This window comes from Equus asinus, chromosome 1 (assembly GCF_041296235.1).
Source record: "Equus asinus isolate D_3611 breed Donkey chromosome 1, EquAss-T2T_v2, whole genome shotgun sequence".
Classification (NCBI taxonomy): Eukaryota; Metazoa; Chordata; class Mammalia; order Perissodactyla; family Equidae; genus Equus; species Equus asinus.
Window position 1 is genome coordinate 165,811,700 of NC_091790.1, and position 24,088 is coordinate 165,835,787.

Below are 24,088 nucleotides of genomic sequence, written 5' to 3' on the forward strand. Positions count from 1 at the left end.
GCATGAAAAAACGTGTGGAAGGCTAGATGTGTAGCTAGAGAAATTCTGCCACTTGTTCTCTTTTCTTCCTCACGGAGGCAAATGCTACATACAGATTGCCTGCATGTCAGAGGAGTCTTCCAAGACTGGCTTTAACAAAGGAAGCATGCATTCAACCAAGAGTTACTGAGCAGCTGTTCTTGGCAAGAGATGGTGCTAGGCTTTGATGGGACCCAGATGTATAGAATAGGATCCCTGTCCATAGGGAGCTCACAGTATAGTTCCCAAATTTACATAAACTGGATGGAAAATGCTAGGTGAGATGTGACTTTGAAGAGACTTTAAGGTAGAGCAAACAGGAGAAAAGGCATTCCTAGGAGAGGAACAAGACTTGTTGGCCTGAAAGAACATAGTATATTTCTCCGTATTGTTCACAATTTAATTAGTGTCAAATTTCCTTTCTTACTGGTACCTTAATAGTTTCATAGAATCAATGGCATAATAGGCTTGATGAGATGCAAGAATTGGAAATCCACAGTTGGTTCAGCATAGCAGGAATATTGAATGAACATGGGGCATAAGGGAACCCTTCTTGGGACTTTTTTCTTGAGGATGCTCCATTCTGGGTGACCTCAGTGATTGAAACCTTGCACACTATTTCCTTTTCCTGAAAAATTCAACTCCAGCACATGTGTGTATTTGTTTTAATCCATAGCTTGGAAGGATGAATGCAAAGAGAATTGGGTTGCTTGAGACCAACCTGCTTCTTTGTACTTACGGATATGGGCTTTTTTTCTGAAGTTTATTCAGAGGAATCCCATCAAGGGCTCTTAAGACTTTTATGGTTCCTTAGTACTGCTGACTAAAATTGGAAATCATTAGATAAATAAAAAGGAGCCCAAAAAAGTCAGCTGCCGCTGCAGATTGGGTGATTGATTCTTGTCGCTATCGTCACTCTGCCTGGAAAAGAGTTGCTATATAAAAAGGACCCGCAGAAAAGCAGATAATGGGGTTTGAAATGTGGAAACATCCAGGTTGGGCTCAGCTTTGATTTGAGTCCTGTTCCGTTGCACATTTCCGCCCATTTCCGGTGGGCTCAACTCCCCTTCCAGTTGGATTGCTAATTTAGGGTCTGCAGTGAGGTGTGTCCTGAATCCTGCAGCCGCAGGAATAGAGAAATTGACTTTGCTACAGTTTCTCATAAGAGGTTTCACTGTCTTGAAGGGCTAAAGAATATATTCTCTGGGAGAGATGCATGGGCAGAGTAATTCCTCCCATTACAGACTATTCTCTGGCTGCTAATAAAAGCCTGGCTCTGCTAAAGTGAGTTTGTCCAAGCTACTGTTCGTTTAGGAAGTGATAAGAGTGGGCGAGAACTATGCGTTTTGCTCAGTAGTCACCATTTGAAATCTCACATATGGTAAATCTCTTCTCACCTGGCTTCTGAAAATAAGGAGTATAATAGAAACAGACACTCCCGATATTGCAGGAAAAGAAGAGAATGGGCCTGAATGAAAACACCTGCCACAGAGTTCTGCTTCTGGACACATACCTCGGATAGACTGCAGACTGTCCCACAGAATCCTTTTGAAATGAAACAGAACTCTTGAAACTCTAACTATAATCATATCTGTGCTGGCTGGAACTGCAGCCAACTGCAGAGAGCGGTCTATTAGATTTCCCATTTGTCTGAAGCCCACACTTCACTGAAAAGCCTTGAAAGCACCTGGCAGTTGTCAGAGCCAGGGGCAGCGTGACTACACTTCCTTTTTAACCCTCAGTAGGAGAATAAATAATTCAGCACGTGGCTAGAGTGTGCTCTACAGTTTTCAAAGGGTTTTTTTGCATACATTATCATCTCATTCAAACTTCACAACTTGTAGATGTAGGAATTATTACTCTCATTTTACAGACGAGCAAATGGAGTCTCAGAGAGGTTAAGCACCCAGCCAAGTATGTAGCTAGTAAGCAGGGGAGCTGCAACTGAACACAGTATGTATTGAGTCCCTTCTCGACGCCAGGCACTGTGCTGAGCTTGGAGTATATGCAGAGAGAAAACTGATATGGTTCCTCCTTCTTAGAGATTATACTCTATTAGGGAAAAGTGACCAGAAACAAGTAAATGGACACATAATTAGAAGTAATTTTAGGTGCTATGAAGAAAAGGAGCAGGGTGAAGTAACAGAGGGTAATGAGAACAGAGAGGGTATAAACCTTCTTAGCTAGAGCTGATAGAGAAGTTTTCTCTGAAGAACATATAAAAATGGCTAATACAAGGGAAAGGATGGAGAAGTGTGAGGAGCCAGGGCAGGGCCTTGTAGGCAGGGGGAGCTGGTACCCACTTGATGGCAATGAGACTAGGAAAACTAGGTGCCGGAATCCAATGATGGGGGATGAGGTGCAGGAATAGGCAGAGGCCAGGTCCCTGGGTCTGTTCACTGCAAAAAGGGTAGGGATTCATCCTGAGAGCAGTGAGGAGCCGTTGACAGCTTTGTGGAGGGGGCTGCTGCTATCTGATATGTCTTTAAAACATCATGCTGGCTGTCATGGGGAGGAAGAATCTTAGGGGGCAAAGATGGGAGCATAGAGATAAGCAGGAGACTATTTTGGTCCCGGAGGGAGATGATGGTGGATTGGGTAGAGTAATGAGTGGCAGTAGGGACAGAGATAGATTTGCAATCTATTGTAGAGTTTGTCTTGATAGGATTTATTAATGAGTTGATGAGAAGAAGTGTGAGGAAAAGTGAGAATCAAGGATGACTCCTTTATTTCTGGGTTGGGCTCCAGGCTGGTGTAGAGCACAGCTGTTGGAGTCACACCACACCTGGATTTGGGTCCCTGCATCCCTGTTGAACCAGTATGAGTTTGCCAAATACATCTCCTCAAGCGCCCCACCTCAATTCCCCTCCATGTTCTCAGATTTCCCTGGTTGGGTGGGAGTAGAGGATATGGGTTTATAAATTGTAATTCTAATTAACAAGCATTATCCCAGGCCTTCTCATGTTGGTGAAAAGAAAAGGAAATAAGAAAAAAAGGTATAAAAATAATCACCTAAAATTATCCTACTGCCAGCTTTGTGTCTCTAAGATATTGGTTACTGAGCCAGAGATGGTAGCACATGGCCCAGGTACGAATATTGCTCCTTCTCCCTTTTCTTCTGCTTCCTCCTCTCAGAGTCTGGACATGGACAAGAAGAGGCAGGTACGAGAAGGAAAGAGAAAAGGAGGAAAGAGAAGTGAGAAGCTATGGTGTAGTAGACAGTAGAATTTGGGGGTCAGACAGACTTGGGCTCAAGTCCTGCTTCTATTACTTATGAGCTGATGTATTTGGCAGGATGGTTAACCTCTCTGAGCCTAGATTTTGGTAGTCACAGAATGGAATTATAATGCTCGCTTACGTGGTACATTAGAAACACCCACAAAATTTTTGCACTTCCTTCCATGAAGAGGTGGTATCCATTGCCCAACTCTTCAAATCTGGCCTTGTAACTTGCTTTGATCAGTAAAATGTAGACGAAATGACAGCACATCTGATCTGGACCTAGGCCTCAAGAGGTCTTGCAGCTTCCACTTTTGCCCTCTTAGAACATTTTAGTCACGAGCTTGAACTAGACTGCTGGAGAAGCCACATGAAGGGAAACTGAGGTGCTCCAGCCAACAGCCTGTCAACTAGCAGAGGTGTGAAAAAAGCAATCGAGATCACCCAGCCTGTCATTCAACCATCTACCAGCAGAGTGTAGCAGCAGGAGTGAGCCCAGGGGACACCAGCTGAAGAACCACCCAGTTATGCCCAGCCAAAAATTGCCAGCTTACAGAACTGTGAGCTAATAAGTGATTGCTGTGTAAATGTGGGGTGTTTTCTAATACAGCAAAAGCTATCTGACACACCTGGCAAAAGTGTTGTGAGGATTAAGTGCTCCAACACATAAAATGCACATGGGGCCTGGCACAGAGTAGAGACTTAACAAATATTAGTTCCTCTCTCCCTTGCTGAGAGGCAAAGACACATTCTCCATGAACACTTTTTAAAATAGGAGCTAAGCTCAGAAACTTACCCTTGAAAAACATGTCGCATTATCAGCAACGTTTTTACTTTTCTACGGCTGAATTTTCCTTTATTGCAGATATCTAGTATTTTCACGGCACTGGGGCAGATTAGACTCTGTGGCCTAACTTAACCACCACCTGGAACATTGTTCTTATGAGGAAAACGTTCAGGGAGTTCCAAACTGCCAAATTTCCCAAGAACATTGGCAATGAGAGAGGCACTGTACTGGGCAATTACTGGTGAGAACAAGAGCTGAGGGCATTCCACGGTGGGCAGAGCTCGAGCAATGGCAATGAGAGGAAATTAGTGCGATGTGCTGAGAGATGTAGGAGGGTTGACTTGGCTAATTTAGAAATACATAAAAAATTAATAATAAAGAAATGAAAATAAAGACACCAGGAGCCATTCCATCCTATTATTTATTCAACACCACTTATTAGCACCTATTGTCTCCTCAGAAGCTCGAGGATATAAAGGCGAATGAGAGAAGTCACAGACCAGTAGGGAAGATTGAAGACTGGATAAACAATCCCAGAAACCTGTAAGTGCACTGATAGAGGGACCTATTAGTGCTTGGGGAACAGAGAGGAGGATGAAACTAATCTGCCTTTGGTGACAGTTTCGGGGGGAGCTGAATCTTAATGGGTGGGAGAATCTTATCAGACAGAAAAAGTCAGGCAAGGCCTTCTAGGGAGAGAGGAGGAGCATTTTTTAAGACGTTGGGTGAGAAACAGAAGAGTTGGCCAAGGCTAGAGCCCAGGGTCCGTGAGAAAGGAAGAATGAGAGAGGTAGGAAGGGGCCAAATCATGAAGAGGCTGGAAGGTCAGACTACAGAGCAAGGGCTTCATGCTGCAGAGTCTACGGTGTAGACCAGTGGCTTTCAAACATTTTGCTCTGTGCCCCCTAAAGGAAATTTGAAAAACTATGTACCCCTTCCACATTTTAATAGATATTAAAATCTTGTTAGGGGATATCAATTTAAATAGTCACAAAGCTTATAATTTCAGGCAGATTGTAAGTACCACAATAGAAATATTACATTAATCATTTATACGTAGCCAAAGGAATCTAAATACTATAGTGATTTTTTACCCAGTCTCATCCACTTTAAAAAACATATGATCAAACTCTTCTTTTACAGTGAGATATTTATGTTGGTAATTCCTCTTCTTGAATTCATATTTCAATGAAAAGTCTATTGCCTTAAATTTTTCTTCCAGTATATAATTTAATCCTAATGTAACATATTTTATAGTTGAAAATATTTTTCTTTTTTTAAGGATTGGCGCCTAGGCTAACAACTGTTGCCAATCTTCCTTTTTTTTTTTTTTTCTTCTGCTTTATTTCCCAATCCCCCCGGTACACAGTTGTATATCTTAGTTGAAGGTCCTAGTTGTGGGATGTGGGACACTGCCTCAATGTGGCCTGACGAGCGGTGCCATGTCCGTGCCCAGGATCCGAACCCTGGGCCGCCGCAGCGGAACGCGCGAACTTAACCACTTGGCCACGGAGCTGGCCCCTATAGTTGAAAATATTTTGTTGGTCACACTGTTACACTTCTCAACACTAAGAATATGTATAAAATTTAAATAAAAATTTTAATTTCTTTTGAATATAATACTCAAGTATTAAAAAATTCTTCTGGGTAGAATTTTATTTATTAGTAAAACTAATTCGTCTAAACAATATGTATTGCTAACTTGATAAACAATTTCTAAATAATAAAGGTAAACTTTTATTGAGATCGCACCTCTTAATGAGAAGGTTGGGCCTTTTTAGTGAGCATATACATTTGCTGAAGAACATTACTTATTCATGCAAAGAGACAAGGTTCAGCATCACTTCTGTTCTTATTTTTCATTTTTGAAGAGGTTAAGTTCTGAGAAAACATGTTCACTAAAATAAGTAGATGGGAACAGAAGGACTTTTGATATAGCAATGTCACTCAATTCTTTAACTCCTTCTGAGTTAAATGCCAAAAATCTTAGATCTATCACTGAAAATTATTTCAAATGATCTATCAGCTGATGGCTCTATTATGTTCTCCTTCAATTGTGTTGAAAGCAAAGAACTAGAAACCACCTGACTTGCAAAACCATTTGCTACCTACTCAGTGGAGTCTTTCACTTTCTCAATTTCTGGGAAATATAAAAAAATATTTTTCTGAGACTTATCTTTTAATTATATCTATTACTATTTCACTTAGAGAGACGTTGTTAAACCTAATATACTCAGAAAGAATTGGAAAGTGGAACTATTGTCCCTTTTGATACACTTTTGGCTATAAAATATTTTAAATAAAGTCCTTTAGCTGAATGCATACCTCACATATATTTTTGTCAAATGTTGGAGCTGCAAATTTAGTTCATTCAACTTATGAAAAATGTCCTCTGTAAAAACCTAAATGGCAAAGCCAGATCTTATCATTAAAGAAATGAAGCAATCAGATTTTCTTTCAGAAAAAATACGAATTCATTTTTCCCTTCATTCTTCATTTGAATTCTAAGATGGATAGAGATAGAGGATGAATGGATAGAAAAATTGATGGGGGTGGGCGGGTGGGGCATGGATGGATGGATGAATAGAAAGGATAGACAGATGAATGGATGGATAGGTAGATAGGTAGGTGGGTAGATAGGTAGATAGCTAGATAGATGATAGATAGATAGACAGATAGATAGATAGATAGATAGATAGATAGATAGATAGACAGACAGATAAATCTTAGACTATGTCCAGTAGTCTTTATCCCCAAACTTACTTGCTAACTTGCAAAGTTTTCACCTGCCAGCAAAAGCTTACTACTCCCAAAGTTCTTACAAATGTTTGGCTGAAAGAAAAAGACATTTGCTTTCAGACTGTCTGCTTAACAATCCAAATTTAAAAATAAAACGAAATAATAAAACAAGACCCAAATTCCACAAATATATACCTAGACACTTGTGAAAGGAGATATACCAAAATATCAGTAGTGATCATCTGGGTTTGGGAATTAAAGTTGATTTTACTCTTTAAAAATATTCTTCTGTAGTTTCTAAAATCTCTATGAAAACCATGTATTCTTTTATAATCAGAAAATAACAATAAATTGTATTTCATCAAACAATTTCTCATTGAAAAAGCTTTTTAATAGTTGCCTTCTACTTTAATAAACTTTAGGAAAACATGAAATGACATTTTCTAGAATACCTCCTTTGTTTTGACCCTCTGCTAGGTGTTTTTACAAACTATACTCAGTTAATCCTCACAGCACCCACATGAGATGGATACTTCCCCTCTTACAGATGAGAAATCTGAGGCTCAGAAAGGTTACGCAAGATATCTAAGGCCTTTCAGATGAGCAGTGATTCAACTGCTAACTGGCTAGCCGGTGATTCAAAGCAGATCGAGTGAATTTTGAAATCTCCACACTTTTAAGTGTTACACTGCATATGTTAAAATATCGGATTTCAGAAGTGAAAATTGTCAATCATGTTAATTAAAATAATCATTGCTATACTGAAGTTTATGTGATTTACTAATATTATCTTCCAGTCTGTGGCTAGTCTTTTCACTTTCTAATGATTTCTTCTGGAGAGCAAAAGGGTTTAAATTTAATAAAGTACAGCTTATTAATTTTTTCATTTTGTATAGTGCTTTTGACATCATATCTAAGAATCTTTGCCTAATCCAAAGTCACAAAAATTTTCTTCTGGAAGTTTTATAGTTTTGGCTCTTACCTTGAGGGCTACGATCTATTTGGGGTTAATAATCGTGTGATTTGAAATAAGAAATAAGTAATGTCAGTTCTCAAACAGTGTTCTTCAAAATTTTTGCCTATTCTGGCTTCTCTGCATTTCCATATAAATTTTAGGGTCAGCTTGCCAGTTTCTACAAATGAAAGGGATGCTGGGGTTCTGATGGGAACTGTACTTAGTCTATTCGGGGAGTATTGCCGTCTTAACACTATTGAGTCTTCCAATCCATCAGCATCATCCATCTCTCCATTTCTGTAAAACATTCTTTAATTTCTTTCAGCAGAGTTTTTTTTTTCAGTATAAAGTAATTGCATTTCTTTCGTTAAATTTATCCCTAAGTATTTTTTATTATATTGTGGATGGAATTTTTTTTAAATTTCAATTTTGGATGTTTGTAGCTCATATAAACAAGTGTAATTGATTTTTTAATATTAATCTTGAATCCTACAACCTTGGTAAACCTGCTTATTGGTTCTAGTAGATTTTTTGGTAAATATCTTAGGATTTCCTACATTCAGAATCATGTTGTCTGTTCCAATCTGCACTCTTTTATTATTTTTCTTTCTATATTAACCTGAATAAAATCTTCAATACAGTGTTGACCAGAAGTGGTGAGTGGACATCTCTACCCTGTTCCCAGCCTTAGGAGGAAAGCCTTCAGTCTTCCGTGATGAGGATGAAGTTAGCAGCAGGATTGTCATAGACCCCCTTTTCAGGTTCAGAGAGTTTCCTTTTCTTTTATAATCTGTTGAGAGGTTTTAACATGGATAGGTGATGGATTTTGTCAAATAATTTTTCTATTTCTATTGGGATGATAAATTGTTGTGGCCTCTATTCTACTAATTTGCTGTATTCCATTAATTAATTTCCAGATGTTAAAACAACTGTGCATTCCTGGGATAAACCCCACTTGGTCATAGCGCACAATTCATTCTATATGTTGCTGGATTCAGTTTGTCAATATTTTGCTAAGGATTTTTGCATCTATCTTCATAAAGGACATTGGTTTGTCATTTTCTTTCCTTGTGATGTCTTTATCTGGATTTGGCATTAAGGTAAAACATGGAATGAACTGGGAAGTGTTCCTTCCTCTTATATTTTATGAAAGAAATTGTGTTAGATGGACATTATTTCTAGTTTACGTATCTTATAGAATTTGCTGGTGAAATCACCTAGGCTTGAACTTTTCTGCATCTGATTGAACAGTATCCCCCTTAAATTCAGGTCCTTCCTGAAACTTCAGAATTCGACCCTGTTTGGAAATAGGGTCTTTGCAGATGTAATTAGTTAAGATGGGGTCATACTAGAGTAAGGTGGGTCCTTAATCCAATATGACCAGTGTTCTTACAAGAAGAGACAACGACACACAGGAAAGGAGAAAGTCATGGAAAGACAGACACACAGAGGGAAGATGGCCATGTAACGATAAAGGCAGGGATCAGAGTTATGCAGCTGCAAACCAAGGAATGTGAAGGGTTGCTGGCAATCACAGAAGCTGAGAGAGAGCTTGGTTTCAGACTTCCAGCCTCCAGAACAGTGAGAGAATGAGTTTATGTTGTTTTAAGCCACCTAATTTTTCTTTTTACAACAGCCCTAGGAAACTAGTATAATTTCTAATTATTAATTTATTTTCTTTACTTGATATAGATTTATTTCAGGTTTTCCATTTCTTTTTTAGTCATTTCGGATATTTGTGTTCTCTTAAGAATTTGCCTGGGGCTGGCCCAGTGGCGCGGCAGTTAAAGAGTGCACGTTCCACTTCAGCGGCCCAGGGTTCGCTGGTTCGGATCCCGGGTGCAGACATGGCGCCGCTTGTCAAGCCACGCTGTGGTAGGCGTCCCACATATAAAGTAGAGGAAGATGGGCACGGATGGATGTTAGCTCAGGGCCAGTCTTCCTCAGCAAAAAGAAGAGGATTGGCAACAGTTAGCTCAGGGCTGATCTTCCTCAAAAAAAAAAAAACAAAAAGAATTTGTTTTATGGGGGCAGCCCCATGGCTGAGTGGTTAAGTTCTCACGTTCTGCTTCAGCAGCCCAGGGGTTTGCTGGTTTGGATTCTGAGCGCGGATATAGCACTGCTCGTCAGGCCACACTGAGGTGGCATCCCACATGCCACAACTAGAAGGACCCACAACTAAAAATATACAACTATGTACTTGGGGGATTTGGGGAGAAAACACAGAAAAAAAAAGATTGACAACAGTTGTTAACTCAGGTGCCAACCTTTAAAAGAAAAGAATTTGTCCATTTTATCAAAATTCTCTATTTTCTTGGCACAAAATTGTTTGCAATATTTCCTTACAATTCTTTTAATTTTCTTTGGGTCTATAGTCATGTTCCCTGGTGTTTTATTCTTGATTTTGATTATTGTTTTTCTCTTCTTTAATAGTCAATCTGGCTAAAGGTTTGCCATTTTATTGATCTTTTCAAAGAACCATATTTTGGTTTCATCAATTTTGTCTATTGTTTTTCTGTTTTTGATTTTATTTGATTTCTGCTCTGATCTTTATTTTTTTTGTGTGAAGAAGATTGGCTCTGTGCTAAAATCTGTTGCCAATCTTCCTCTTTTTGCTTGAGGAAGATTGTCACTGAGCTAACATCTGTGTCAATCTTCCTCTATTTTATGTGGGATGCTGTCACAGTGTGGCTTGGTGAGCAGTGCTAGATCTGCACATGGGATCCAAACCCCAGGCCATGGAAGCAGAGTATGCAAACTTAACCACTACGCCACCAGGCTGGCCCCCTACTCTAATCTTTATTAATTCCTTTCTTCTAATTATTTTGGGTTTGAATTACTCTTCTTTTTCTGTCTTCTTGAGGTAGAAACTTAGATTATTGATCTTAGATTTTTCTTTGTAATATAATGTTTAAAGCTTTAAATTTTCCTCTAAGCACTGCTTTAGCTATATTTCATAAATTTTGTTATGCTGTATTTTCATTTCGATTTAGACCAAACTATTTTTAAATTTCCCTGTGATTTCTTCTTTTTTCCATATATTTTTTTGAAGAAGTGTGTTGTACTACTTCCACAGATTTGAGTATTTCCCACATTTTTCCTATTACTGATTTCTAGTTTAACTGGAAAAATGTTTGTATGATTTCAATCTTTAAAAGTGGATTGATACTTCATTTATTGCCTAATATATGGTCTATCCCAGACAATGTAGCATGTATGCTTAAAAAATAATATGTATTTTGCTGTAGTTGAATGGAGAGCTCCGTACATGTTAGTTAGGTTAATTTAGTTATTAGTGTTGTTTAGTCTTCCATATCCTTACTTTTTGTCTAGTTGTTCTATCAATTACAGAGAGAGGAGTATTGAAATTTTCAACTATATTGTTGAATCGTCTATTTTTCTTTTCAATTCTGTCAGGTTTTTGTTTCTTGTGTTTGGGGGCTCTGTGATTAAGTGCATATACATTTATAATTGTTTCTTTCTTGATATATTGACCCTTTTGTCATTATGAAATATACCTCTTTGTCTTTAGGATTATTCCATATCTTAAAGTATTTTGTCTGATAGTAATATAATTATCCCAATTCTCTTACAGTAACTTTTTTCATCCTTTCATTTTCAAACTTTTTGTAACTTTGAATCTCGTGTGTCTCTAGTAGACAGAATATAGTTAGATCTTGCATTTTTTGTGTGGTCTAATCATCTTGTCTTTTGATTGGAATATACAATGCATTCACATATAATGTCAGTTTTTATATGGTTCAGTATATATCTGCCTTTAGCTATTTCTGTGTGTCTTTTTTTTCCTTTCTCTCCTTGTTTACAGCAGAAAATATTTCTGTTTTTGCAGAAAATGAGTACTTTTTGGATTATTTTAGTTTTTATGGCAACATTTCTAGTAATTTCTTATTTTGGAGTTTATATTTTCAGTGGTGACTAAGGATTAAAATACGCATCTTTGACTTATTAACATTTATTTTAGGTTAATGCTGATTTAATCATGGTAAAATATGGCAACTTTGCTCTGATATTGTTCCATTTTTCTTACTTCTCCTTTGGACAATTTTTGTCATACGTTCTATATTTGTATATGTTATAAACCCAACAATATGTATAATACTTATTGCTTTAAGCAAATTTTCATTTTTAAAAGAAATTAAGAGAAGAAAAGTGTGTTTATACATATATATTATTTTATATTTATCTACATATTAACCATTTCTAGTGTGTTTCTTCTGTGAATGAAAGTTACTGAATAGTGTTATTTCCTTTCTGTGTGAAGGACTTCTTTTAGTATTTCTTGTATGGCAGGTCTATCAGCACTTAATTCTCTCAGTTTTATTGGGGAATGTGTTTATTTCACCTTCATTTTTGAGTGATAGATTCACTGGATCTAGAACTCTTGGTTGGTAGGTTTTTTTTCTCTCAGCGCTTTAAATATGTCATTCTACTACGTTCTGGCCTGCATAGCTCTGATGAGAGTTTGGCCATTAATCATATTGTTGTTTTCCTGTAAGTGATAGGTCATTTTTCTCTTTCTGCTTTCAAGATTTTCACTTAGCATTTTGCTTTCAGGAGTTTGACTGTGAGGTGTCAAGATTTATTTCTTTTTGGGTTTGTCCTAGTTTGAGTTTGTTGAGATTCTTGGATTTGTAGGTTAATATTTTTTCTCTATTTTGAGAAGATGTTGACCTTACTTCTTCCAATATTTTTTCTTCCCCTTTTTTTCTTTCCTCTCCTTCTAGAACTCCCATTTCATAAATGTTGGCATACTGGATATTGTACTACATGTCTCTGAGGCTCTGCTCATTTTTCTTCAAGCTTTATTTTTCTCTGTTCTTTGATTTGGATAATTTCTATAGATCTATTTTCAAGCTCACTGATTCTGTCTTCTTTCAGCTTAAATCTTCTGTTGAGCCCATCTAGTGAATTTTTCATTTCAAGTATTGTTTTCCAAGTCTAGAATTTCTGTTTGGCTCTTTATTATAGTTTTGTGACTCTATCGAAGTTTTCCCCATTTTCTGAACATTGTAATAATATTTTCCTTTAACTGTTTTTACTATGGTTTTCTTTAATTCTTTGGATATACTCATAATAGTACTTTGAGGTCTTTGCCTGCTAAATCTACTCAGAGTCGATTTCGACTGAATGCTTTTTTCCCTGAGTATGGGTCTCTCACATTCCTTTGCATGTCTAGTAAAGTTTTAATTGAAAACAGGATATTTTAGATAATATATTTAGCAACTCTTGATTTTGTTTTATATTTCTGACGGTTGTTGGCTCTTCTTTTCTGGCAACTTTCCTGAACTTCAACGGCAGATCTGTTTCACCCAAAGCATACAGTCTCTGATGTCTCTGCTCACTTTTTTGACCTTGCTTTCTTAGGACCACTCCTGTGTATGCATAGCTTAGAGTCTCCCAGTGATTTGGGCTTAGCTTGGGCTGAAACACCTCAAGCTTGTAAGACTTCATTCTCTGTTGATCAATCTATTAGAGATTAGGGGTTATGGAATGTATCCAAGTGGGTTAGTGAATACATTCAAAGTTGCAGCTAGTTCTCAAGTCTCCCTTGGCTTTCTCTTTTCCTGGGCTCTTTCAGCTCTCTCCCACACAAGCATAGTTTCCCAATCAATGAAGGATATATGGAGGGCTTTTCTTAGCCCTTTTGTGATGTTCTTATTACCAGGATCTCCTTATTAAGTTTATGGCTGATCTTCATTGTCCCATCTGGGGCCAAAACTTCTAGCTAGCAAAGCTACAGGTTCTCCTTGTTAATTCCCAACTGAGTCCATCACTTTTACCCAGCAAAGCCATGGATCTGCAAACCCCAATTGAATCAAGTCTGTCCCATTAGCAGTAGACCTGCTGGTTTTCACAGCCGGTTCCGCAGTGATAAAACTACTGTTCTCACTTAACAAGCTGAGGGCAGGGTAGATGAAGCAGCTGCAGGCAAGAAGGTCACAGAGTCTCACTATTCTTTCTGAAGATCAAGTAGTTTTTCAAGAATAAGCATTTCTCAATTCATTGTATGCCATTGGTTGATTTCCAATGCCCTAAAATGGTTGCTTGTGACAATGTCCCCAGTTTTATACTTGGTGTTTTGCACAAAGTAATCACCAACCCCTTCATATCATCATAATCAGAATTCTTTCTTGTACTTGTTTTTATCTGAAAGAATCTGAAGGTTAAGCTTTAATAAAGTAAAGGGCAAGCTAATCTGTTTTAATTTGCATTTGAATTTTGTTAAGTTGCGGGAGTCATATTTTAAAAGATGGACTTTATCCAGGGAAAGATTCAGATAGGGATTTGTCCTCTATACTGACAACAAAAAACAACTAGCTTATGAGGCAAAGGGTATGGTATTGGTGTGATTTGTTTTTCTTTCCAAATTCTCAGAGTGTGAAGTCCCTGAGGAAAAGCTGGAATATAAAAAAAAAAAACAAAAACAAAACAAAAAATAAAACAAACCAACCAACAGACCTCAAAACCAAAAAAAAAAAAAAAAAAAAAAATTCAACCTGCAATTTACTCTTCATCTATTAATTTCCATTATATATTCATGCCTATCTGGTGACTCACTTTGGGACTAAGCCACATACATCTTCTTTTGTGATATTATCTGGGTGTTTAGTCTGAAGAATTTGTTTTTCTTTTTTAAGCATTTGTATGTGTGGTAGGCAGAATTATAAGACTTCTGTCTCCTGCTATAAAGGCCATATTTAGTCCCCTCCCCCGAGTGAGGGCAGAACCTGTGAATATGGTTGAACATCACTTCTGTCATATGTTACATCATATAAAACTCTGAGCAGAGAACCCAGTTATGTTATGTCTAGACTTCTCATATGTAGAAACTGTGAGATAATTAATTTGTGGAATTTCAAGCTGATAAATGTGTGGCAATTTATTACATAGCAATAGAAAACTATGAAATCTTTCTTTAAAGTGAATCTTCTCATAAGATACCCAAGATTTGAGAATTTATATTTACACAAAATGTAGATTGGCATGTAATTATTCAGTTTACTCAGGCTTCTTTGCTTTGTGATAGGTTTAATTTCAGGAATTCTACAGCAGATTTTCAATACATTTCTTCCCTGATTTCCAAAAGAATATGTAATCATAACCCCTTTGAGTACTTACTATATACCAAGCACAGTTCTAAGTCCTTCATGTGCATTTACTCATTTAGCCCCCAATGCCACCCTTAGGTGCAAGTCCTGTGTAATTCTCATCTTATAGATGGGGAGAGTGTGGTGCAGAGCTTGAAGCTGTGTCCCACTGGAACGTTTGTACAGAATGGTTGAGCCAGGATTCAAACTCAGGCCATCTGACTCCAGATGGTGCAAACTTTGTGGCTCTTAACCACCATGCCTTACTGTTGCTTCCACAAGCTCATCTAGGAAATGTGGAAAATTCAGAGAGGCACTAAAAACAAATTATAAATCATTTATAAGCTCACCACTCAGAAATAACCATACAATCACTATTAACATTTTGGTGTTCATCCCATGTGGGAAGATAGCTATATAAATAGAGATGGGCACATTACAACTTTATAGGGATTTTTCTGCTTAATGCTTTGTAACATTTTTTTTTTCTTTCTCACAGTACATTTAAACTGTGATCCAGTTTACTCCCTCCACCCCGTCAAAAATTTATTCACTTTCTTCTGGAAGAAAAATATTCTTTAGATTTTGCTCACTTTATGACCTTTCCCCAAAGTTACAGACCTCTTTCCTTAGCATCTTTGTGGTCTTCTCTTCAGGGTTATGACCCCAGAAGAAGCCAGGAAAAGAAAAGACGCAAATGTGGGTATAGTGGAGATTTAGATGATCAAAAATTTACCATTTGTGCTAAAGGTTGGAGTTAAATTCTATGATAATTTAAAGATGAAAGTAGGGGATTAAAGAGAGAAGGTGTGATAAGTGAGGGGTGAAGTGCAAAGGGTGGCAGTGCAGATGGGAACCAGTGGGTGTCCAGCTAGAGCTGGAGGGTCCACAGGGTCCTCCAGGGTGGAGGTGAGCAGCAGGGCCGCAGGGACTGTGCAGACTGCTGTGCTGAAACAAGCCCATGAACTACCCCAGCTGTGACACTCCAGGGTGGGGTCGCTGAAGGCTGAGCACAGAGGCTCATCCACAAAAGCCAAGAACTGTCAATGTCAGGGTGATACACAAACCCTCCCTGAGAACTGAGACCAACCCTCAGAGAGGAGGGAGGGTAGGGAACCCTGAATAACCCAGAGGAGACTACCCTGAAACACATAAGTGGCAAGATGAAATGTTTTCTGCTATCGGTAGCAACGGTTGCTTATGGAGAAGGAGAGAAAGTGAAATATCTGTGTATATAGAAATTGTGATCATAAATTTTCAACCTTCTCTCCTGGTTCCAAATCTTTCCTATTTTTGTCCCTGACACTCATTTTACCATTCATTTTGGCTTGAAACCATAGGATCACCTCTTTCTCTTTAGCATTCAAACTATAAAATCATCTGTGGCCACTCTATGTGAGGTGTGGAGGTGGGGAGAGGAGGTTTTAACTGACTCTGAAGGCATTTTATATATTTAACTAAAAATAAATGAGGGAAAAAAGTTTTTTTCAACCTTTTAAAAGGCTTTCTGAGCACCAAATAGTGCTTTTAAAAAACTCCTAAAACTTAACGAATTAATTTAAATGTCAATGACTTAGAAACATAAGGATTACTTTGCCCCTAAATCACCCATGTAAAGAAAATGGTGTTTTGCAAAAATGATCATGGCTTATTATTGCTTCCATAACATTCGAAAAGTGGCAGAAAGAGGCACTGCTTGTTCAAGCACAGAGAATCAGCATTTGCTTAGTGATCAAACAGGATGTACAGTTTAGCGCCAAAGAATTACGGTAAAGTAAGAGAGGGGCCCTCAGAGCTTCACACAGCTTAGTTCTGGTTTTGGAATCTATTCAAAACTATGCCCTCCAGGTCTACTGGTTGGTTCCCCACTGCAAAGACTCTTCTTGGGACTGGAGCTGGGGTTGTTTATTTACGATGGGGGTGTTGGCTCAATCACTCAGTAACTTCTGTGGTGGCTCTTTTGGAGTCCAGCAATCCCCGCTTCTGTGAGAGCTGCCCCCTCAGCCCATGACCCTGGCAGCCACATCTATGCTGTGAGCTCTCCTTACTTCCACTTGCCCCTTATTCAGTGATCCAAAATCTTAGCCCAGATTCTCTCTCCTGGGGAGTTGGATTGACAAAGAGAAGGGGAGTCCATCTCTATGTGAGTTGAACTGTTATATGTAAACTCTGGACTATGGGAGGCCATAATTGGCCAAAAATTCTACAGCAGTTAAACCAGCTGGTCTGTGGGGACAGAGAGAGAGGCAGCATTGAAAGGCCAGGAGAGAGCACTCCCTGGGCTCCTGGCGCCATGATTTTGTGGCTCCTGGCTCATTTTTTAGGCCTATGTTTTTCTAACATGTTTCTAAAATTCATTCCTGAGATTCTTATAAGAAAGTTTCCTCTTTTTTTTGGCTTAGCCTAGCTCAAGTTGATTCCTACCACTTGCAACCCTGGGAGTTATAGCTCTGGTAACCAAAATCGTGGTGAGAGACCCGATGTCTGGGAAACAAGAAGGGAATGGGCATAAGACAAGAGGAAAACAATAGTAGCAACAGCAATTTTTTAAAACATGGGATTTAGATATGACAAAAAAGCACAATAGACAAAAGAAAAAGCAGATAAATTGGACTTAATAAAAATTTAAAACTTTGACGCTTCCAAGGATACTATCAAGAAAGTGAAATGAGAAAACCCTTGCAGAACAGGAGACAATATTTCCGAGTCCTGTATTTGATAAGGAACTTGTATCTAAATGATATTAAAAAATTTTTACAGTTCAACAATAAAAAGACAATAACCTAATTAAAAACTGGGACAAGGACTTGAAGAGACATTTCTTCAAAGAAGATACTCAAATAGTCAATAAGCACATGAAAAGATGTTCAACATCATTATTATTTTGGGAAACACAAATCAAAACTACAATGAGGTATCACTCCATACCCACTAAGATGGTTATAATAGTAAAGATGGATAATAAGTTATTGTGAGGTTGTGGAAAAATTACAACCCGCATGTACTCATGGGGGGAATGTAAAGTACTGCAGCTGCTCTAGTAAACACTTTGTCAGTTCCTCAAAATGTTAAATGTGGAGTTGCTGTGTGACCCAGAAATTTCACATCTTCGTATATAGTCAAGAGAAATGACATCATGTGTCCACACAAAAACTTGTTCATGAATGCTTATGGCAGAATTATTTGCAACAGCCAAGAAGTGGAAACAACCCAAATGTCCATCAACAATGAATAGATGAACAATATGAGGTACAGCCATACAGCGGAATATTATTCAGTCTTCAAAAGAAGTGAAGTTGATACATGCTGCAATATGAACAAACCTTGAATATGCTAAGTCAAAGAAGGCTGGAACAAAAGGCTGTGTATTGTATCATTCCATTTATAGAAAATGTCCACAGGGACAGAAGGTAGATTAGTGATTTCCAAGGGCTGGGGAGAGAAGAAATGGAGAGTGACTGCTAATGAATATTGGGTTTCTTTTTCGGGTGATAAAAATATCTGAGTTAAATATTGGTGATCAACACATAACTTATGGATATACTAAAAACCACTGGATCTTATCCTTTAAAGGGGTGAATTTTATACTATGTGAATTATATCTCAATAAAGCTGTTATTTAAAACAATATGGGGAAGAAATACATTACCTCAACTTAATCACTTAAAAAACAACGTAATCGCACTTACAGTGAGACATAAGTTGAGTTTTCATCAGCTGTGTAACCTTGAACATGTTGTTTATCTCTGTAAGTCTCAGTTGTTTTACCTGCTAAATGGAGATGATGATACCTACCCCATAAAATCATTGCGATGATCAAATGAGTTAGTACATATAAACCTTTTGGAAGACTGTTAATTACAGAGGACGTGTTCAATAAATGCTAGCAATCTTATAATTATTAACTCACAAACGTAATTCTTATGGCTGAAGACCCCTTGGATATAATTACTGTCCCTGGCATCACTCCAATTACTTCAGACTCAACTCAGAGAAAAGGTGGAGGGCAGCTGCCCCATGGGGAAGTGTCAGGGAGCTGCAAGAATGGCTGCAGACCGGCAGCAAAAACAAACTATGAACAAGAAACAAATATGATTACTAAATGCTCATCTTCATAAAAACCCAATTAAGTCAACTGAACTCCAAGAAAAGTAGGAAAGCAGAACTACTTCCATGTGTTGAGAAGATAAATATAGATATTTTATTTTATTATGATCTTATAAACCAAGGCAAGGGCATACTTTTATGATCAAGGTAAAACTTTATATTGGAAAAGTGATTAAAAAGTAGCTGACAACTAATGAGGGTGATTCCTTGTTGGTCAACTGGATGATCAGAAATCTGACTGCCTGATCAACTTTTCTCAATGAGGTCTTTCTTGCCCAGGATCTTTCAAGAAGGAGGTAACTGCAATGAATCTTTGAGATCCTTGAAGCTTCCTTCTTTGACTGGCAATATTTGGGTAGAAACATTTCTAAAACTTTAAAACATTACCACATTCCTCTCCCATTTCACCCAAGTTTTAATTTCACCTTCCTCTGGTGACTGTGAATACGGTGAGGTTCTCGCAGTCAGCAGTTCTCTGCTTCAGAGCTGTCTGCCTTTGCCCCGTGATCATGGCTTTCTGCCAGCGCTACTACTGACACTGAGTTTACAGGGTTGCTGAGCAGTGGGGTATTATCCAGTGCACTAAGTGTTCAATTACTCATTCATTTTAAAGGATTGTGATCTTTACAAGACTCGAGATTCTCATTTTTCTCTAAACTGGACAGAGGGATTCTAAAAATTATTGTTATTATTCATCTTTATATCTCTGGCTCAGAGCACAGGGCCTGGCATATGGCGGCCATTCAGTGAACATGTGGGGAGTGGACATGTGGGAATGTCTGGGAATTGGCTTTGTGCCAATGAGTTTGAAGTCATATAGTCCTACTTTTCATCAGAAAGTAGGTAGCAGAAGCCCAACAGCAATTCCTCCTCTCCTCCCGCCTCGTCCACAAGGCTCTTCCTCTTACCACCAGCTGTGACTGGGCTTACCTCACCACTTCCTAGGACACTTCCCGTATTGGGTGCTGTAAGTAAGGACATTCCCAGATTTCCTTTCAGGAGACACTCACTCCCCCAGCTGCTGGGAGTGTTGGTGCTGAGGGCTCACACTGGAGTCCCTCTCCAGGCACTGTCTCCACCAAAGGGAGCTCTTCCCCTGGAGTCACTTCACATTTAATGACCATCCAGCGTGAGGATTCCAAGGCCTGGACCCACTTCAGGACGACTCTGAAGAGCCATTTCAGCTCCAGAGTTCTCTGTGGGATTGGCTGAGGCTTTCTGTTTTTTAAAGATTGGCACCTGAGATAACAACTCTTGCCAATCTTCTTTTCCCCAAAGCCCCCCAGTACATAGTTGTATATTCTAGTTGTGAGTGCCCCCACTTGTGCTATGTGGGACGCTGCCTCAGCATGGCCTGATGAGTGGTGCCATGTCCATGTCCAGCATCTGAACCAGTGAAACCCTGGGCTGGGAAGCGGAGCATGCAGATTTAACCAGTCAGCCACAGGGCCAAACCCTTTTTTTGTGGCTGCAGCACAGCCCTTCTTCACCTTCTGCCCACTCCTGCTGCCTTCGCTCCCTCACAGGGGTTTTTCCCAAGAGCACTTCTCAATAATACTAATATATATATAATATTATATATAATAAATATATATAATATATGTAAATATATAATATATAATAATAATAATAATATTCCCTGCACACACATTTCTGAGTCTGTTTCCCCAAGGAACCACCTTTGAACAGTAAGACACTAGTTTGGACTACGTGTAGTACCTGGCTTAGCACATAGTCAGTGCCCAGTAAATGTTGACTCCTGTTGCATCCACCTTTCTTGTTATGATGACAACAGGGAAATAAGTCATCCAAGCAGAGTTTGCCAGAAGTTGTGAGTTGGTGGGAAAATGGGTGCTAAACCAACATCTAACCTGATCAGCAACAGACTCTCCAAGTTCTTGGGTTCCATGGGGTATTTGTATGGGCAACCAAAGTGAGCCCGTGTGCCTAATAGAGATGACCACAAATTCCTTGACACTCTCCAACAAAAGGAGTGGTGAGTGTCCCCTCCCCTGAGTCTGAGTGTGGGGACCTGTGACTGCTTTGACCAATACAAAATGGCTGAAGCGATGCTGTGCCTGTTTTCAGACCCAAGCCTTGAGAGATTGGTACCTTCTAGTTCCTGTCTTTCAGAACTCTCTCTCTGGGATCCCTGAGCTGCCATGTAAGAAGGCCTACTATGCTAAGACTGCCCTGCTGGAGAGGCCAACTGTAAAAGCTCTGCTAGACATTCCCCAGCTGAGCCAACCTTCTAGCCATCTCCCACTCGCAATGTGCCAAATGTGTGAGTGAAGCTGTCTTGGATCATTGTGGATCCATCAATCTACCATCTGAATACCACCTAGTGACCTCAGTGAACCCTACATGGAGCAGAAGAATAACAAGTCAGGCTCTGAAAAATTCTTTTATTTTTTTTTTAAAGATTGGCACCCGAGCTAACATCTATTGCCAATCTTCTTTTTTTTCTTTTTCTTCTCCCCAAAGCCCTCCCAGTACGTAGCTGTATATTCTAGCTGTGAGTGCCTCTGGTTGTGCTATGTGGGATGCCACCTCAGCATGGCCTAATGAGCGGTGCCAGGTCTTTGCCCAGGATCTGAACCTGTGAAACCCTGGGCTGCAAAAGCGGAGTATGCGAACTTAACCATTTGGCCACGGGGCCGGCCCCTGAAAAATTCTTCACCCACAAAATCATGATATAACAAAAGAGTTATTTTTAAATTTGTTATGTAGTAATAGATAACTGGAACGACCTCATCCTGGAATCCTCTCAACACCTCCTTCTAACTCTCTATCCCTCATTGGGAATGGAGTGAGGAAGAGAAAATCTCATAACTACTTCATAGAGGTGGAGGCCCAGTATCTCAGATGACTTGCCTAAATCTAAATGTTTAATTTGCAACCATCCTAGAAGTAGAACTGATTTCACTTCAACCTTTCTCAAATGTATTTCCGTTTGACAGGATTTACAGTTTTGCTTTGAAAAAATGACATGGTAGTAAATAATTATTTGAGGGAACCGAATGGTGGGTGAGGATGACCTCCCAGGCATGGTTCCAAGGGGACACCAGACCTCTGCTTCCAGATCTATAGAGAACAGATTCGCAGAGAATCTGGTTCTTAAGGTTTTAACTGAAAGGTAAACTTTGAGACTAGAGAAGTGTTCCTTAACATGCATGAGGACTCAAGTCATGGTTTTTCAGGAACTAGGAATAATTGAGATATTTTTCTGTACTATCTTCAGAAGTAATTGATACGTGTCAGAATCTGTGTCCAGATTTTCCGTTTGTAAGACATGGCCACTAGACTTACCCCTTGGGTTCTATTTCTAGCTTCTTATGCCAGGATTCTATTTCAAAATCTATTCATTTAATAATTGCTACTCAGAGTTCTGAGTCTCCTTGGCTCCACGGACTGACTCAATGAAATGCCTGCCACCATTCTGGGAGCTCCAGGTACAATATGGATAACAAAAGTCTTACCTCACTTTTACTCTCCTCCAAAAAAACCCCACAAACAAAACACAACAACTTTGAAGTAAAATTTTTCACTAAACGATAAGTGAAGGAGCCACATCTCGGTAAATGTTCAATGTTTGCAGCTGACAGTCCTATTATTGTCAACTCTGGACTCCCTAAGAGAAAGAAAGAAACTAAGACTGTTGAATCCTTACTGTGTGCAAATACCGTAAATTTATATGCATGATCTCAATTCTTACAGCATTCCTGTGAGGTGGGTATTGTTAGCCCCATTTCATCCCTAAGAACGGAGGCATGGAAGGGTTAAGTAACTTGCTCAGGGTTTCACAGACAGTAAGCGAAGGAGCAGAAGGGGAGAGGGTGGCAGCAACCCAAACTCAGATATGTCCGTCTGAGGTCAAATTCCATGTTCTTTATCCGGTGTGATGCTGCCTAATCTCCTGAAAGGGGCTGAGAATTTTGGGCTCTTATAGTTGCCTATCCACGGGAAACAAATTCCAATTACCAATGAGGTGGAAGGCTTTTATGACTAATTCAAACCAACAACTGTATAGCGCACTGCTATGCACATGTATGTGCATATAGTGTGAATGCTCATTCTAAGACTCAAAACTTTTCGATGTTTGGTGAGGTTATTGGTGCCTTACTTAGAATCTTGTATGGATGTCATTAAGTAGATGATTTACTACTCAAGCAAAGTATTTGATCCTACTGTTATGCCCACAGAAAAAATACACAAAACATTTACCTACCTACACAGGAGTGGCCATTGGAGTGTCGTGCAGGCTGGTCATCATACGCTGGAGAGGCCAAGGCGTGAAGGGGCAGGAGAAACAACAGAGGAGCCGCCATAAGGAGTTTGCGGGGGGACTTCATCTCTGAGCTGTCGGCCAGGAGAGACCAGCCTGGCTACAGAAGCTGCCGGCTAAGCGAAGCTGAAGTTGAGGCCGCAGAGTTGATCAGCCTCTCTCCCTTTCTGTTCTGTCCTCTGACACGTACACTCAGCACACTCTCACATACACACTTTTCACTCAGTGTGAAGGGAATAAAGACTCACAAATGCTCAGAGACCTGCTTCTCACTACTGCAGAACCCTGAATGAGAGCCACACAGGCCTGGGTTTGGGGAGAGCTGGAGCGAGTCCTAGGTGTGCAGTTCTGAGCAAAAAACTGCAGGAAAAGGAGAAAGACAAGTAGCAGCAGTGGCAGCAACGTGCACTTCTGTGCTCACCAGCTGAAGTCAGAGGTTGTGAACCTGAGGAACCTCGAGGTTTGCCGGAATCGTGCTGCAGGGTGGTTGGGAGGCCCTTCCCCTTTCGTTCTTGCAAAACAAAACTAAACTACAACTAAAACTGAAGGAAAAAAAAAACAACCCACAAAGACACAACCCTTAGCAATTTGATCAGCAGGGTCCACGTGTTATAGGAAGTATGACTCATTTTATTCAGAAGTTATTTAGTTTTGCTCTAAACAGCTTTATATGGTGAGGTTGGGCTTCTCATTTTGTTGCTAAAGAATATTCTGGTCAAGTCATTATTCTCCTCTGGAGCAGCTGGATTACTCCTGGAAGGGTCAGGTTTTCTCAAGGCTTTTCATTTGGTGTGCAGAAAATGAGCAAGGAAGACAATAATGGGCCGTCGGCATGGCTGGATTTTAAATCTAATAAGAAAAAAAGATGT

The 24,088-nt window shown here is 39.3% G+C and overlaps 1 protein-coding gene across 5 annotated transcripts in view; it reads right to left on the minus strand.

Annotated features, from left to right (window-relative positions):
* Nucleotides 1-23,784, minus strand: part of AOAH (acyloxyacyl hydrolase) — a 180,343-nt gene extending 156,559 nt beyond the window's left edge. Inside the window, exon 1 of one of the 5 annotated variants that reach the window (XM_070511887.1) lies at nucleotides 23,163-23,784. Coding sequence is in view for 3 of the 5 variants with exons in the window: in XM_014840719.3 (XP_014696205.1) it covers nucleotides 23,163-23,286 (124 nt within the window). In the remaining 2 variants the exon portion in view is untranslated. The remainder of the gene's footprint in view (nucleotides 1-23,162) is intronic. The other 4 variants (XM_014840719.3, XM_070511882.1, XM_070511896.1 and 1 more) reach the window with 4 other exon arrangements.
* Nucleotides 23,785-24,088: the final 304 nt, after the last annotated feature.